We start from the raw sequence: 15,934 nt of genomic DNA on the forward strand, positions 1-15,934 counted from the left end.
TGACTTTGAAGCTGTTGGAAACTCTTTTAACCATCCATTTGTTAGCACTGTACATCGGTTGAGGGGACACGTAATCAATCAAGACATTACGACTACGGGAGAGCCAATATCTAATTTAATTCAGCATTTTACCACTCATGTCGCAGCGCGACATAAAGGAAATGAGCTTCAATATGTCTTTGGTGAAACCGGCAGGAAATAATCTATACGAGTGCAAGATTTTTATTTCAATTTTGTCAAACTAATAGGTGTGTTATTTGGCATCTCCAATGCCATTTTTGAAAACGAAAACATTCCCGGCGGTATAAAATATGTTATTCTTATTCCTGTGCAAAACACTGAATATAAAGAAGAACTTGAAAGTTATCGACCAATATCCACAGTCCCAGGAATCACACATATCACGAAAAAGTATTTAGCGAAACTTATGAGCCCAATTTGTGACAGATATTCTCTAATACACTCACCGTAATATGAATTTTGCAAAGAAAAAGAAAACGATGTTGCGAATAATAAATTATTTAGTAATCATCTATCAATCTTCAGGTAATAATCAAATTGCTCTTGCACTCTTTCTCGACCTATCTAGAGCATTCGGTACCATAGATCATTCAATTATACTAGAAAAGGTACGTAGATTTCGGATCAGGGGGCCGCTTTCTGCAGTTCTTGAAACGTTATGAACAGATACCAGGTGGTGAAGATTAATGGGCAAACAATTAATCCAATTCAAAAGCAGTTTGGTGTTCCACGAGGATAAACCTTAGGTCATTTCCTCTTTAACCAGTACATTAATGAAATAGCTCACCTGAAATTAAAATCAAAACTATTCCAATACGCAGACGATACAACACACCGCACGAATAATACAATATAGCCGCCACTATTTTTCATAATGATATAGCTGAATTATTTAGCTGGATCGCTAATAACTATATATTTCTGTTGATTGAAATGAGACTACACTAATGTGCTTTCAAAATTCTTATAAACAATTTATTTGATATCCTTCAATTTCTTTATGCTCCACATTGTGGCCCAGCTCGACATTGTGGTGCGTGTAACTGTAGCGGATTGGAAAGTGTTAAAGCAGTATATTATCTTGGACTGCATTTTGACGAAAATGTTATTTGGGGTGATCACGTTGATTATGTTATAAAAACAATTTTTTGTGGTTTTTGTCACATTTTTATAGACTTAAGAGTGGTTGCGACACCAATTTGATGCGCGACGTATACTAATCTCGGGAGTGTCTGTTTTACGATAGGGAAATACTCCATATGGAACTTGTCCTAAATATACACAAGAAAATATTGATATAATCAGTTATAAATGTATCAATATTATGGAGTATATATCAATTTATGAGGCTGACTAAAATAATTAGAAAAAGAATGCAGTCGGAATATCGTCATTTTAAAATATTTTAACGGTGGTTGTTTTAAGCAGTTACTATTTTTCCAAGGGTTTCGAGGAAATACCCAGCAGACAAAAACATCTTCAACATACAGAAGCCAATGCTATTTCAAAAATGTGTACTAACTATAGAAAAAAGCAGAACCAGTATTACGTTCCTACTATACCATTAGTATACCTAAATATCTTAACCTATCGTACAAGAAGCAGATGAAAAAAAAGATAAATGCGTGGTGTTTGTTTTTTTCAACAGATCGAACTAGAGGATCGATGAGTTGAACCATGAAACATTTTGTGAAAATCTGTATTATTATTCATTGCATCTTGTTAATGTGCTTATGGTGATCTTCGTCATTACATATTGAAATGTGATGAACTGAATTTTATCTCTGAAAAGGTTCAACACGAACTAAGTCTATACTAATCCTTTTGATTGCATTTTTTCTTGTTTTATTATTGTGAAGCGCCAAAACTGTATAACAGCACCTTCAGTAATTTTTTGTTTAGGTCTACAAATTGAGGCGATTAAATTTCTGCCCTGTCCCGCATACGCGCATTCTACGCTTAAACGGGCTCGATGTATTCTTGATTATTTTCTTCTATGGGTAAACTTTATCCTTTATTCTTATCCTTCTTAAGTTATCAGTGAGTCGACCTAGATAAAAAGATGGAGCGTATCAGATAAATCGCCAAACTAATTCAGTGAATGAAAGAAAAAAAGCCCAGCCATTATCAGGAATGTTTCCTAAAATCTGTAAGTCATTTGTTAAGACTACCCAGCGTCCATGGAAGTCGTTTGCATAATTGGACACTGAATGTAACTTCATTTTAAAACCATTATATTATGAACGTTTTGACATTTTTCTCAGAAGCAGAAATGTTAGGTGTCCAAGAGTTATTTGATAGAAGACAAAGCTTTCCTAGATAGGTATATAATGCATGTCGAAATCTGCACCAGTATTTGATGGTATGCCTCTAGGATATGCTATTTCGAGGCCTTCTGGCACCAGCAGGTGCAAGAAATGCATTTAATTTTAGGAGCATTATTTCAAATTAAAATTTAACAAACGATATCGATTTCGTCTCGAGTGTTTTCATAGAATACGTCAGGCACTGATAAATACATTTCGTTTATATTTCACTCGCATTTAACTTATATTCCAATCCTAAATCAATTATGTTCTACACATATGTCACTCATATTTTACTTTGCTTCACTCTTATATCTCTTATGCTTCCATCATATTTCACTCATGCTTGGCTTATGCTTTACTCATATTTCACTCGTATTTGACACAAAGTTTACGCATATTTCTCTTATAATATAGTTTTAATTCATTAATATTTGACTTGGATTTTACTTAGATTTCATATATCTGCCTCAGCAGTTTTGTGTATTGAGATAATGAGAGAAAGAAAAATGGAGGTTATTTTCTTTTCATTGCCGTTTTCTTTACAGATCTTCAATACGGACATACGATGCATAAATTGGGAAAACTACTGGGAAGACTACGTGAAGGGAGTACGTCGGTATTTGCTCAAGTTAAAACATGCAGTAGTTCCTGATTTCGCGAAACCAACAGAAAGGTAAAATATCTTGGACTGTCACGGCACTCCCACGATGACGGAAGATTTTACATGTTATGCTTAGTTTTATTTTGAGCAGAGGATGAACATAGTCAGTTCCCTTGTTCTTCAGCATAATTATAGTTTATACACCAGTATGATGTGCATAAAATGTAAGATGAGCAGTCACTTTAAAATGTCCAACTTGTATACTGAAAACCTCTGCAAAATATGGGAGCCTGCAGATGTAGAGCTTGTCATAGACGTGCATACGTCGATTTTACACCCGTGAGCGATATAAAGGTGAACAGCCCTCTTCGTGTTTATGAAGCTCCTGCAAGTTTTGGAACAAGCTCTGTTCCAGAAGAGGTCTAGAACGCAAAGTTTAGACTCCAAGCCGCGTACCATTTGAGACGTTGAGAGTTAATATAGCTTTAGGGAGCCGTAAAACAAACAAGAAACCAGGTAAGGTTTTCACAATTATATCGCCGGCGGGTGCACACACAAAAAAGAAGCTTTTTCACACACAGAATTACGTGTGTGCCACAGACATTACGTGTGTGCCACAGACATTTGTTAGCATAACTAAACGGCCTTTGGGCATATCATTGTAGCGTACATAATAGAAATGCGGATTGCCTTGGTTAGTTTTAACAACAAAGATGACGATCACAATGAAGCTTCTCTGATCATTCTAAGTTAATTTCTTCTAAGTCAATTACTCTTGAAACAAAGCCGCAATATTTTAAAGGTACTAACTCAAGCTTACCTGTGTCTTTTTATTTCAGGCAAAAATATTTGCAGACTATTCTAGCAGTTCCGCTGCTTCTTGGAATCCTGACCATCGTCATTGGCTTCTGCCTCATTTGACTTGAAACAACAGGCGCAACGCCTGCACCGTCCTTAACTTGCTGATACAGACACCTTCATGCATAAATAAACCACAGCTTATTTATGATATCCTTTGTGCTTTTAGGAATGGCATTGCAAAGGCTTTCGGTCATTGAACGCATTACGTTCACAAGGAAAGATAGCGAGTTTCCTGAAAACGCTACTTCAACGAATTGTAAGCGAGAGCGATAATCATTTAAGACCCTGTTTTTTTACGTCTGGAAAATAAAATGGAAATAATGTGAAACGCTTAGGAAGAATTTTATTCAATTTAAAGCTGGCCTAAAATTTTTGCGTTAAAACAGGATGCTAATGGCAGAAGCCGTGCGAATTAAACCACGACAATTGTAGATGACAGTCAAAAATGACCGCAGACTAAAAAATAAAACTTGGTTCTGGAAACAAAAAGACAATTAACACGGGTTGCTTTAGGCCGCGGTGTGAGAAAGGCTATTTAGGTGGGGAACCACGGCTGTCCACCACAGCCAGATAATGTTCCCCCGAGATAGGCTTCGTGGAGTCGCGTACGGATGGTGCTACGAGCTTTAGGCCGGGCGATTCGGGTGGTTCGGGTGGTTTGAGTGGCTCGGGTCCGGACCGGCTGCCCGGCAAACTGCGTGATCGGCACTCTAGGGGACTTACGTGATCTATGCTACCATTCGGGGCACGGTGTTGCGGAGGGACAAAAATATTCCCTGGAGAATGGAAACAAGAGGGACAAGGGACATACACAAATCTCCAAAAACGGCTATGCGACTCGGGCGCGACCGAAAACACTTCGTGGAAGTATAGAGTGTGCGTCTGCATCGGTGTTTGAATTATTAATACTAAAACATGCACCACCGTGGGTGTGTATTTTGTTTCTGCATTGAATACCGCGAACTTCTCCCCAATGGTAGGACGATTTGCTGGACCATTCGTTGTCGAGCAGAACAATTTCGGAACGGTCTGTTTTTTTTTGTTTTGTTTTTTATCGTCGTTTGCACAAATTTTTTCACCTAAAATAACTACCTGGTGAATATTTTTTTTATTTAGAATTTTTTTTAATATAGTCTTATTTTATATTTTTTATCTTATATTTTTTATTTAATATAGTCACAGAAAGATCTTCAATCGTTCCGATTGAAGATCTTTCTGTGACTATATTATGTTATATTAATCTTTTATTGCACCTCTCTTCTTTTTGTTGCACCCCACATACTAACTAAATCTGGAGCGTTCTAATGTACCGACTTTGTACCTCGAAAAGTGTTACACTTCATGAATCCTGACATAAAATCGTTATCGGCGTCAGTTCCCTTCGGCATTCTTGTTGCTGACACAATCTGTGCCTGTGTTCAAACTTCTCAATGTGTTGAATACAAATATTTGCAGACTACATGCACTAAGTTGTGTCTTTTATTAAAATAATTTATTATTTTCAATAAAATGTAATTTCTATGATATGTTCAATAGTTTTAATGAATAAATGGCTTGCCGGTGTAAGCGCAAGTTCTTTTACCTTCGATATTTTAATTACGTCACTTCTGACTATTGATAGCCTAAATCGGATATTCACGCGATATTTGAGGAGCAGGAATGACGCGGTCATGCAACTTAATTAAACAGTTTGCAATCCTTTAAAATTTCTTTTGTCAGATACAATAATGGAACCCCTTAATCTCGTACGGCAGGGAAGGTTGCTTCCGTGTATGCACGCGCGTCCACGCATATAAATTTATTTTATTATTACTTAGGTTTGGGCCTTACCCCACTTCTTATTGACTCGTACGAATATAAAGTTGCTAAATAAGAAATAGCGCTCCTCATAAACGTCCTGGACGTGCACCGGCGCGAGTCATACATGTCGATAAATAATATGTACACACTAAACATTTTCAAGCGTTATTGGTATGAATGGCATGGGTCACACTCACCCCCTTATTGGTGTACAAAAACGCCCTAGGACAAAGGTGTTATTTCTCACATTCTTAAAAGCCGGTGTAACTACTTACACCCTTTACAGAAAGGTGTGACTCTGCTCTACACGATTGTATAAGGGTGTAAAGGCTACAGTACACTCTTCCAAAAAGGTGTACTGCAGCTAGAAGTGCATAGTGAAAAAACCCGAGACTAGTAACGAAACATTGGGACAACAAGCACTGTCTCAAAAAGTTTTGAGAGAGTGTTGTTTGGACAAGATTGGGACATCACGACACTGCCTCAAAAGGTTTCGAGACGTGTTGTGTTGTCCTAATTTTTTGGCCCTAGTCTCCGGGTCGTTTCACTATGATCCTTCACCACATCGCCTGAGCAGTAACTCTCATATTATTCAGCTAGAAGAGGCATTATAAAACGGATAACACAGTCACGGAATATTGCACAGACCGCCGCAGCACTTCATCGAAAGGGTTTTTGGAGATTTGATTGCCAACAAGTTGAAACATGCACCATTTATTATTTTTTTTCAATCACAAGAAACGTGCGTGCAATTTATCTTCTTCTGTCGTGAACTCGCGACAAGCCAATTCAACACATCAAACACCAGCTTTTGTGACCTAATGTTTAGTTTTCGTGACAAAGGCACAAAATTCCTAGAGGCTTAAAACAAATGCACTCAACTTTTTACTAGGTATTTCCTTCGCCTAAACCTACTTTAATTTTTTTTCTACAGGCATCAAAGACCTAGGCTAGAAGGACGATGCACCCAAAGCCACTTTACGCCAACCTTTCTCTTTTGGTATTGAGTTGAAAATCGTGCAAGGTACTTCAAGTTAAATTGGAGTTTTTGTACATCGTCTTTTGTACATCAGGCTTTAGTTTAAAGACATCTTGTTGAAACTGGAGCTTTTGTACATCGTTCTGTACATCAGGCTTTAGTTTAAAGACATCTTGTTGAACACCTTTATTGCTACGACCCGCATAGGCGAAAACACGAGCTTCATACCAAGCCTTTCCAGGATGCAACAGTGAATCTGCTTGTTCGGGCAAGTGCTTGCAATTGTAAGCTTGCCAAAGGACAACTCTACCTTCACGCGCTCGTCATCAACCTCGGGAAGGTAAGACTGAAAGAAATAGTCCCGTTTTACCTTCGCAATTTCACCACGACCAAGAGCCTTCTGAGTCAGTCACGGTCCGTGCGAGTATAGTTAGGCCAGACTAGGACCAGTACCCATGTGTAACGTCATCAACATTCCAACTGGATATTGTTTTATGGACCCGTTAATTTTGACAACCGAAGGCCCCAGTTAAATCTCAAAATTTGCTTTCGTGCAGCATTTATGCCTTCTAGCACAGGTGACGTAAGCCAAACTCGACGTGCTTGCAAAGACGGAACGACCGGGAGTTGCTTGGGACGTAAGCGGCAGTTCATGTTTGTAAACAGTAAAATGGTTCGTTGAGACGGAAGCAGTCTACTATCATAAGCATGCTTGCAGAGTACTTACAAATAAAACAGCGATCTCACGCAATCTGCGATAAATGCATAATCCCATTCCGGCAGCATAGGACAATTCACAAACACAATGTCGAGGATGAAGGCTGTCGCTCACATTCAACGGAAGTCTCGCGGTCGCCGATGAGCAGCCCTCTGTCGAGAAAGATGCAAAACCGATTCAGGCAGCACCAAACCACGCAAATCCTGTGTCGAGGTTGAAGGCGGTCGATCACATTCAGCGGAAGTCTCGCGGTCGCCGATAAAGTGCTCTTCGTCGAAACGCGTCCAACAAACACAGCACAATAATTCCACGGACCCCGAAGAAATAAACGGCCATTACCATAAAGTTGGCCTACATGCATTCTGGCCGTTCAGGACGAACTATCACGGCCGCGACTGCAACCCACGAAAACAGGAGAACACTGACGGGTGCTTTTTGGAAACCGAACCTACGTCGCCCCTACAACTCACCATAACTCGGCATACGGCAGACTACGGCTCCAGTGAGCGCATCAGCGCGTCAGAGCGATTCACGTGACAAATTTTTGTCCAAGCGCTTTTGTTCTACGGAAAGCGGTCACGTGTTTCGCACCACCCCTCTGATTTGCTAGAAGCGGCCTTCGCACTCACTCACAGCCACACGAAGACAGAAAAAGAGGTTTGGAGGCTCATCAGAAGACGAGGTCAAAGGGGGTCAAAGGTCAAAAGCTGGCCATGATTTCTGTCATCGAGGAGTTTTGGAACTGATTCGTGACATTTAGGTTGCCGGAATCGGTGGTCACGGATAAAGGTAGGACGTTCCATGGCCTCCTCTATAGTCACAAAGCCCGGCAGTTCGACGACGGAGCCATAGAGTGCCCGGTCGCAGATTTGGAGAACGAGGGTCTGCTAGCACAGAGCATCAAAGAGGCATTTCTCGGTGAACCTTGACGTCAGAGCAGAGTTTTTGCAGCGGCGAGCACTCGAAACACACTTGTTCGCTCGCAAAAAGCGTGTTTCAGCGTCTCGCCGCAGCGGGGCGCCAGTCACGTGGCTCTCCTCTCATCCGTTGTCTGCCTGTCCATATTTTTTTATTTCGTTGACCGCTTCTCGTGATGATCCCGCAGGCTTTGCCAATATATAGGAGGTTATAGTGGTTCGTATAGCCTGTGACTAAAGTGGTCTTAAAGAACAAAAAAATAACGGTATTAAAGACATCACCAGTGCGCCGTATCATCTGGCAACAAATGGCAATGGCGAAAGGATGAAACAAAAAGCAAAAGTAGCGCTTGCTAAAATGAAGTCAGGCAGCCTTGCATGTATGCTTGGTCGGTTTCTAACCATGCAACATACGACCCCAAGTGTGACAACAGGAACGGCGCCTGCTATGATGATCTTTGGTTGAGAGCTAACAACTGTGATCACTCGTCTGGGTCGCCTTCAGACTGATCAAGAAAGGAAATCAGATGAAAAATAATAATAATAAAAGTTCCCATGAACTTTTATTTAGCAAAGACGCGTTCGCCACAGACTCAACGAAGCAGTACGGTGGATGCCCGGAACTGTCGCAACCGAACTCCAAAGCACCCAAGTAATTCAATCGCTGTAAGTTGTGTTCGGATGGTAGTAGCGTGAAACCGGCTCAAGGTCTTCCATCGCACTGGACAATACCCGTCTGTAGTTAGCCGCCAACAGTGGACGTTAGTCAAAATGCGTCGAACCCTGCGACCATTACACATTCCCACTAACACAGCGCTCCAGGTTCATCCACAGCTCAACGACTCAGACAGCCTTCTGAAATATATGCTGACTGTCTCTAAAAAGAGCAAAAACGTTGTATGTAGATTTGTTTCCTTTTTTTATTGACTCGGTGCTTAAAAACGGCGATCGGGACACACATGCCACGGGATCCGAGTGTGGAGCCACTCTTGAGCATCGCCAGTACCAGCCAGTCGCCGATGGCTGGAACAAAATAAATCCTACCTATTCCGTGGTAACGTTCTGCATACACGAATACGACAAGACAGTGAGACAGGACAGGCGCAAACTTTCATTTAGCGCCTGATCCGTCTTATCCCAAAAACGTAGTGAACTGATATTCATACCCCTAGCAACCGCACAACGAGTGGCTTCCATTATTTGTTGTGGGTAACAATTGTGGCAACTAAATCGTATTTATTTTAACTTTAGCCGTTTTTCCCGTGCTGGATGGTAAAGTAGTGCAATCCAAAACATTTATTTCCAATGCACATCGAAACGCGAACTGCTGGGTTGACCTTGGTTCTTCGTTCACAGCTGCGACTTGCACTAATCACGTGGACACGTTTTAGCCACTTCGACGTCCCCAGTAATAATAACGTCCATAATTACGCGTCGGGGTCGCTGTGGTCGCCCGCCGCGGTGGTGACGCTGGATGCTCGCCTGGTCTTGCGCACACATGTCTCATACAGACCTGCATAAAGGTAAAGGGACCGCGGGCAGAGATTCAGCCAGCGGTTGTAACAGGCGAAAAGTATTAACTCTTTGTCAGTTCGGTCAAACGGCATGAATCGGACTATTGTACACAAGCGTTATTATTTCAAGATATGTTTTAGACTATTGTTTAGCTACCATATATTTTATATAAATCGTAGTTACTTTTTTATTACATTTGTCCTATTTACTATCTAAAACCACCGAATGTAGTCTTGTGTAAATAATGGGATTATAAAAAAATAAGCCAAAAATAAGCCTGTGTAGTCCCAGACCTTAAGTTCTTAACAATTGCGTGCCTAATTTGTGTACTGAAACATCAAGCACAAAAAAATGAATTTTTCATGATTCACAGCCAAGCGGTCTGAAAGGAAGCCACTGAAACATAATGCTGCTGACATGATGCTGCAGAACACGTTTGATCTCACAATCAATATTTTGCAGGGGCTCCTCTTTTCAAATTATCATTCTAATAATATTTAAAGTGTCCGCCTGGATAAAAGTGGAAATGTCTCTAACCAGCAACAATTTTCATTTTTGACTACTTTTTTTTTTAAGATGCACGTGAATCTTAGTTTACAGCGGGCATTTAGAAAACCAATGACTGCGATCTACGAACGGAAAAGGGCCAATGATGATTGCAAAACTATATTAAAACAAGAAAAAAGTATTGCCCACAGCTTGACGTAATGCGATTGACACGTGATGGCCAGGGTCACATCAGAGATTTTACTTTTAGGTCAAAGCATATTTCGGGCCTCTTCATTTGCCCTCCGTCGGTGGATGACCGTCATTCGCTGACCGATTATTCTGCAGGGATGCGAACTCATGAGATTTTTACGTAAGTGACGGTCAAAACCGCCGAAGTTTAATATAGGGATTTGTTGTTTTTTTTTGGTGTGTAAATAAAGTCAAACCATCTAGCAATTCAAATACCAAAACCTGAAATGCTATACAGTCATACCAATAAGACTTCGTAATAATAGCTAGAAACAGATGTTTCAAGCTATTTAAGGTACATCAAAGATTACGGGTCAAATGACATGTGATTTTAGCCCATTAAATTCTTGTTCATTATAATAGGTCTTCTCTTCCAATTACCCCGTTCCCATTCATTTTTACTTCAACGTTCTCAGGAACGTTCGTTTTCATTTTTTCTTTTTTTCTTTTTCACGTATTCAACTCGAAATCAACTTGGTATTAAAATGTGAAATCCTTATAAACGCTACCTTCAATTCCAAAATTCTTTCCGCCCGTGTGTGCATCTATGCATTCCCCGTTAAATTTAGTGGGGAAGTTGATGTAACGTGGATCTATACACAAAATCAGCTTTCCCGCTAAACTTAGAAGGAAGTTTGATGTCACGTGACCTGACGTCATGGTACCTAAGTACTAGTTCAGTTTCCCCGCTAAATTTAGCGGAAATATTGATATTACGTGACGTATACACCGATTCAGTATATAGGCTAAATTTGGCGGCAAAATAGACGTATCATGACATATACGCCAATTCAGTTCTCCCGCTAAATTAGGATAGAAATCGATGTCACGCTACTAGACGTCTTGTATCCAAAGCACCAATTCAGTTTTCCCCCTAAATTTGGCTGGGAAATTGATGTCACGTAACCTGACGTAACGTGGAAAATGCGTCATGATAGTTTTCCCGCTAATTTTTGCGGGAAAATTTACGTAGGGTAACCCGACGTGACCTGACCTTTATACTTTATACATATATCTATAGAGAAAGAGAGAGAGGGATATTAAAGTATGTAATGCTTTTTAAAACTACCACCAATGCAAATTTTGTCTTTTCGTTCGTCCGTTCATTTTCCGCTAAATTTAGCGAGGCAACTGATTTCGCGTGACCTATACACGAACTCAGTTTTCTCGCTAAGTTTAGCAGATAAATTGATGCCAAGTGACCTGACGTCACGGCACTTCAGACAAATTCAGGTGTCCCGCCAAATTTAGCGGAACAATCTATGTCATGCGACCTACGCACCAATTCAGTTTCCCTGCTCAATTTGGCGGTAAAATTGATGTCACGTGACTTGACGTCATGTGGGCTAAAGACACATTAAATCAGAAACGACAACCAAATTAAAAAAAAACTACCCCGTCTTAAACAGTGCATTTCATGCATTATAAAACTTTAAAAGGAAAGGTCGCTGCCAATTTTGTATTACTTAGTTAATTTTAACGGCTTCCTAACCGTATACAATCCTGCATACACTGGTATAAGAGATTGCGAGACTTGTATACAATAGAGTTTTATATATACTACACGTTTATATTTCTTTCTGTTTAACAATTAAACATTTTATTATTAAAGCTGGTGATCCTGCCAGATTGAAAGAACAAGTATAATTCATTATTTCAAAGTGCAACGCGTTCTTGAACAAAAGCACCTCAATCTAGAAACACCTTGCTTCCATAAATCACTCTTTCGTGGTGATCGAATTTCGCCAGCTACTGAGACTTAATGGAAGCTGGAGGGCAACACTGGTTGCTCTTGTCAATGATATTTCAGTACTAAATGTTGAAGAAGACATTTCCAGGAATTTGTCTAAGTTTAAGCAAGGGTCCTGGGCCATACTTCGTTTTACCCCAAGATCCACTAAGTGACGAAGCTATGGGCTGCCAGGACAAATCACGATCCAGACAGAAACCACGATTATTTTTCGCCGTAATGGCACAGACCTCAGTGCAACATATCATGTGGTTTGTATATGCATCGTGATTGGACCTGGCGGACCGTAGTTTCGACGCTTCGCCCTCCCTAAGGAGAGGAAGAGTACGCTAGGTCTGCATATTACGGATCCATACATTCTTCAAAAGCACCCCTACTGTGCCAATATACAATGGCGGAAGAAGCGGCACAGAAGCGTTTTTCATCGTTTAGAGCCAACGGTATTTTTATGCCGAATCCAGGAACCGTCGTTAGCGTCATTCTCTTTCCACTTGACACCCCTGTGTTTCGGTGCTCCTTTTATTTAGGTTGTTTTCCACGTATGTTTTCCTTGCCTCTACATATTTTCGTACAAATCACCTTCCCCGGGAATTTTTTTTTTTTTTTGGGGGGGGGGAAGGAGGAGGGGGAAAGGGGAAGGAATCTCATTCTATGACATGCTTTACGTAGCAACTCAGAGTGCGGAGAACACCCTACACTGTCAGCTATCGGGAACCAACTCGAAGCTTGATTAATGCACAGAGCACGGAAATTTCCTGTATGGCGCTTACCTTTTGATCGCCACATGTCATTCCATCCACCATGTCGTGAACGTAGCACCCTCCGTAAGCTGAGGGGCAGCATAGTAGCTTGCATCGAGGCGCGTAGGCAAGGTGCTACTCATAAAAAACAGGCAGATATCAAAATTAAAATCGCGTGATGCGATGTGTAAACGGTGCAAAATAAGACACCAAAACGAAACATCACCTAAAGGTGATGTTTCATTTTGCCCTTTTTAATGGTAAAATAATCATACAACCGCACTAATTACTTCTACATTGTTATTTGAAAAAGTCACAATTATGAGCATTAGTTTCTGTAGGACCTCTTCCTCAACTCCCTAATCTCGCTGCTTTTTTATAATTTTTTCGTTGTTCTTGCAAAGTGTTTTAAAAAACCCTGCTTTCAGGAATGATTTTTAAAGATTTCATACATTTTTTTTTATTTTATGCTTTAGGCTACCAGACTGAGTAGTAACCTAATTAAAGCTTTTATGTTGGTGCAAGCCGCCGTCTCAGATGAAGGATTCAGCCTATTCCTCCATCCATCCATCCATTCAAAATACCACTTTCGTCCTGCTAGAGTGACTAAATAAGCTCTGGTTTAAAAAAACCGCTGACCCAATCTCAAATTTGAGTGCAGTGTTTATTTCTTGGCGAAGCTTTGCTTTTTCTTAAAATATTCAGCAACGTAAGAGTCCTCTTTTCACAAAATTGTGGTTGAATAAGCTGCTATAAAAAAAAGCAACAAAACATTAGAGATTGTAGAGCGCAGCTCTTAAGCGCCCGTTTCCGGCTTGAGCAGCGTCGCCGTCGCCGTCGGCGTTACCGCGCGTTGCATTACGGGACGTTTCCTATAATAACGTCATGAGTGACGTCAGAAGGGTCCCGCGCACTGCGTTATGGGATACGTCCCATGATGCAACGCGCGTGACTATCGTGACCCGCGTGTTGCATCATGGGACGTTTCCCAATTTGGCGTCACACGTGACGTCACGAGGGTCACGAGTGACGTCATGGCGTTCACGAGGGTTACGAGTGACGTTACGAAGGCCACGAGTGACATCACAAGGAGGAAGGGAAGGAGGGGGAGGAAGAATGGAAGGGAATGAGAGGAGGAGAATGGAGGAAGAGCATGGAGGAGGGGGTGAGGGAGGAGGAGAAGGAGGGAGAAGCAGAGAGTACGGAGGAGAAGGAGGGGCATAACCTTCTCTCCGTACCATGCCCTCCTCCTCTTCAAGAGCTGCGCTCTAATTTGGCATTACAGGGAGTCGTAAACGTCTCCTTTTTTTTAAGAAATAAGTATTTTCCTCTGCAACAATGACGCGCAGTCAAAATGAAAACAGTGGTTAATATCGGTATTTTGTGTAACAAACAAAGGTCGTGCTCCTTACGTCACGTGCTGTTACACGCCATGAATTTGCGTATAAGCTCTTGCAGTAGAATGTTTTGTCTAAGGCTCGTCCCGGAAACGGGTTCCACTTTGTGCCCGGAATTGGTTTCGTGGGCATTGTGAAGGTACTGGACACCGAAATGTTAAAGCATCTTTGGGATAATGTCCTGTGGAAAAAAGTACAGCATGTCATAGAAAACGGTAGCGAATATTTGTGATTTCTTGAATATAGCAATATAATTTTTACGGTCCTGGTCCGCTGGCGAAATGTGGCAGTAAAATGCAGAATGCCTTTACTTTCAAATGCTAGTTCTGCCATGGCCTAAAAGTATAAAATTAATTCTACGTCATCGAGTTCATACTTTGTAAAAAAAATGTTTTAATGAAGCTGTTAAGAAGGCAATAAGAATTAAAAGTAAAAACCATACGGCACTGAGCTGTCGTGAAGCAACGTGTTTAATTATGTTCCAAACAATGAATATACCAATAGGATCAAAACTCCCCAAGTCACCAATAATATTTATGTTCTTTCGTACTTTTTCAGTAATTTCTTCAAATATTACCGACCGCTTCGTTCCGAACATACAAAAGGCCATTGTATGTTCTATAGAAATATCTATCCCTTATAGAACATTTTCAAATGTGTGCGACATCTAGTTGCTCCGAGCCTACATTGCCTGGGCACGCACTTAAATCATGTAATAGAGAAGATTGCTAAGCTACGATAGGTTCAGCGCCGCCAAGGACACTGAACCTATCGCAGGATCGATGCCCAAGCAAAAGCGACCACCAGCGTTGGTTGATTGGACTGTGATCGAGTGTATTGTATCATATTTCATACCAACAAAAAACATTCCTCCACAACAAAGTTTTTTTTTTTTTTGTCGTTTACGTCAATTGTGTTTTGACGTATCGGACGCCGAGAGAGTTTCCCACGCCTAACAGTCACACGCACACACGCGTATGTTGGTAATACTCACAGCACTCTGTGCAAACTCCACATTGCAAGTGTTCGGCAATATCTACAGCCAGCTCTTATTAGCTCTAAAGATGTAGTCGATTATTCGCCGCTTCACTGATTGTTAACAAGCGCCAGTCGACCAGTGACGTAGTTTTCAGTGATCTTTCCCAGTTATCTATCCTTAGCAGTTCTCAGGTTCAATTCAGTCGATTAGACAGAGCCCACAGAGATTTGAAAACATCCAAACAAATTTCAAAGGAAGAAAGAAAGAAACGCGTTTTTTTTTTTTTTGTAAAATTCAATTACGAATGTTACGATTCTGCGTATATATTCCTAAGTTATGGATTTCCTGTGCCGCGCTAAGTGATGAGCAGGTGGCAAGATTTAATCATATTATCCTCAGATGGTCGCATTACACTGGCAAATAAAACCGGCCAGTTTAGTTTTTCACCACTGATTAGCGGTCAAAGATAATACACAAATGCAGAAAATATGCCTGTTTTTTCCCCGTTGAGCAGCCGTTTTGACTGAAGCGTCCAGCGTTAACCAGAGAGCCTATATTTAACAGAGAGAGCAACTCATGACACGGTGAGCGTTTGCAATTTCATAGTGG

The 15,934-nt window shown here is 40.8% G+C and overlaps 1 protein-coding gene across 1 annotated transcript in view; it reads right to left on the bottom strand.

The window, feature by feature from the left end:
- Positions 1 to 9,484: 9,484 nt before the first annotated feature.
- Positions 9,485 to 15,934, bottom strand: part of LOC8029197 (venom metalloproteinase antarease-like TtrivMP_A) — a 60,162-nt gene continuing 53,712 nt past the window's right edge. Inside the window, exons 12-14 of the mRNA XM_042293227.1 lie at positions 14,362 to 14,527; positions 12,980 to 13,084; positions 9,485 to 9,719 (exon numbers count right to left, since the gene is read on the bottom strand). Of these exons, the coding sequence (XP_042149161.1) occupies positions 9,594 to 9,719; positions 12,980 to 13,084; positions 14,362 to 14,527 (397 nt within the window). The 3' untranslated portion in view covers positions 9,485 to 9,593. The remainder of the gene's footprint in view (positions 9,720 to 12,979; positions 13,085 to 14,361; positions 14,528 to 15,934) is intronic.

This window comes from Ixodes scapularis, unplaced genomic scaffold, assembly GCF_016920785.2.
Source record: "Ixodes scapularis isolate PalLabHiFi unplaced genomic scaffold, ASM1692078v2 PGA_scaffold4__175_contigs__length_147842914, whole genome shotgun sequence".
Taxonomy (NCBI): Eukaryota; Metazoa; Arthropoda; class Arachnida; order Ixodida; family Ixodidae; genus Ixodes; species Ixodes scapularis.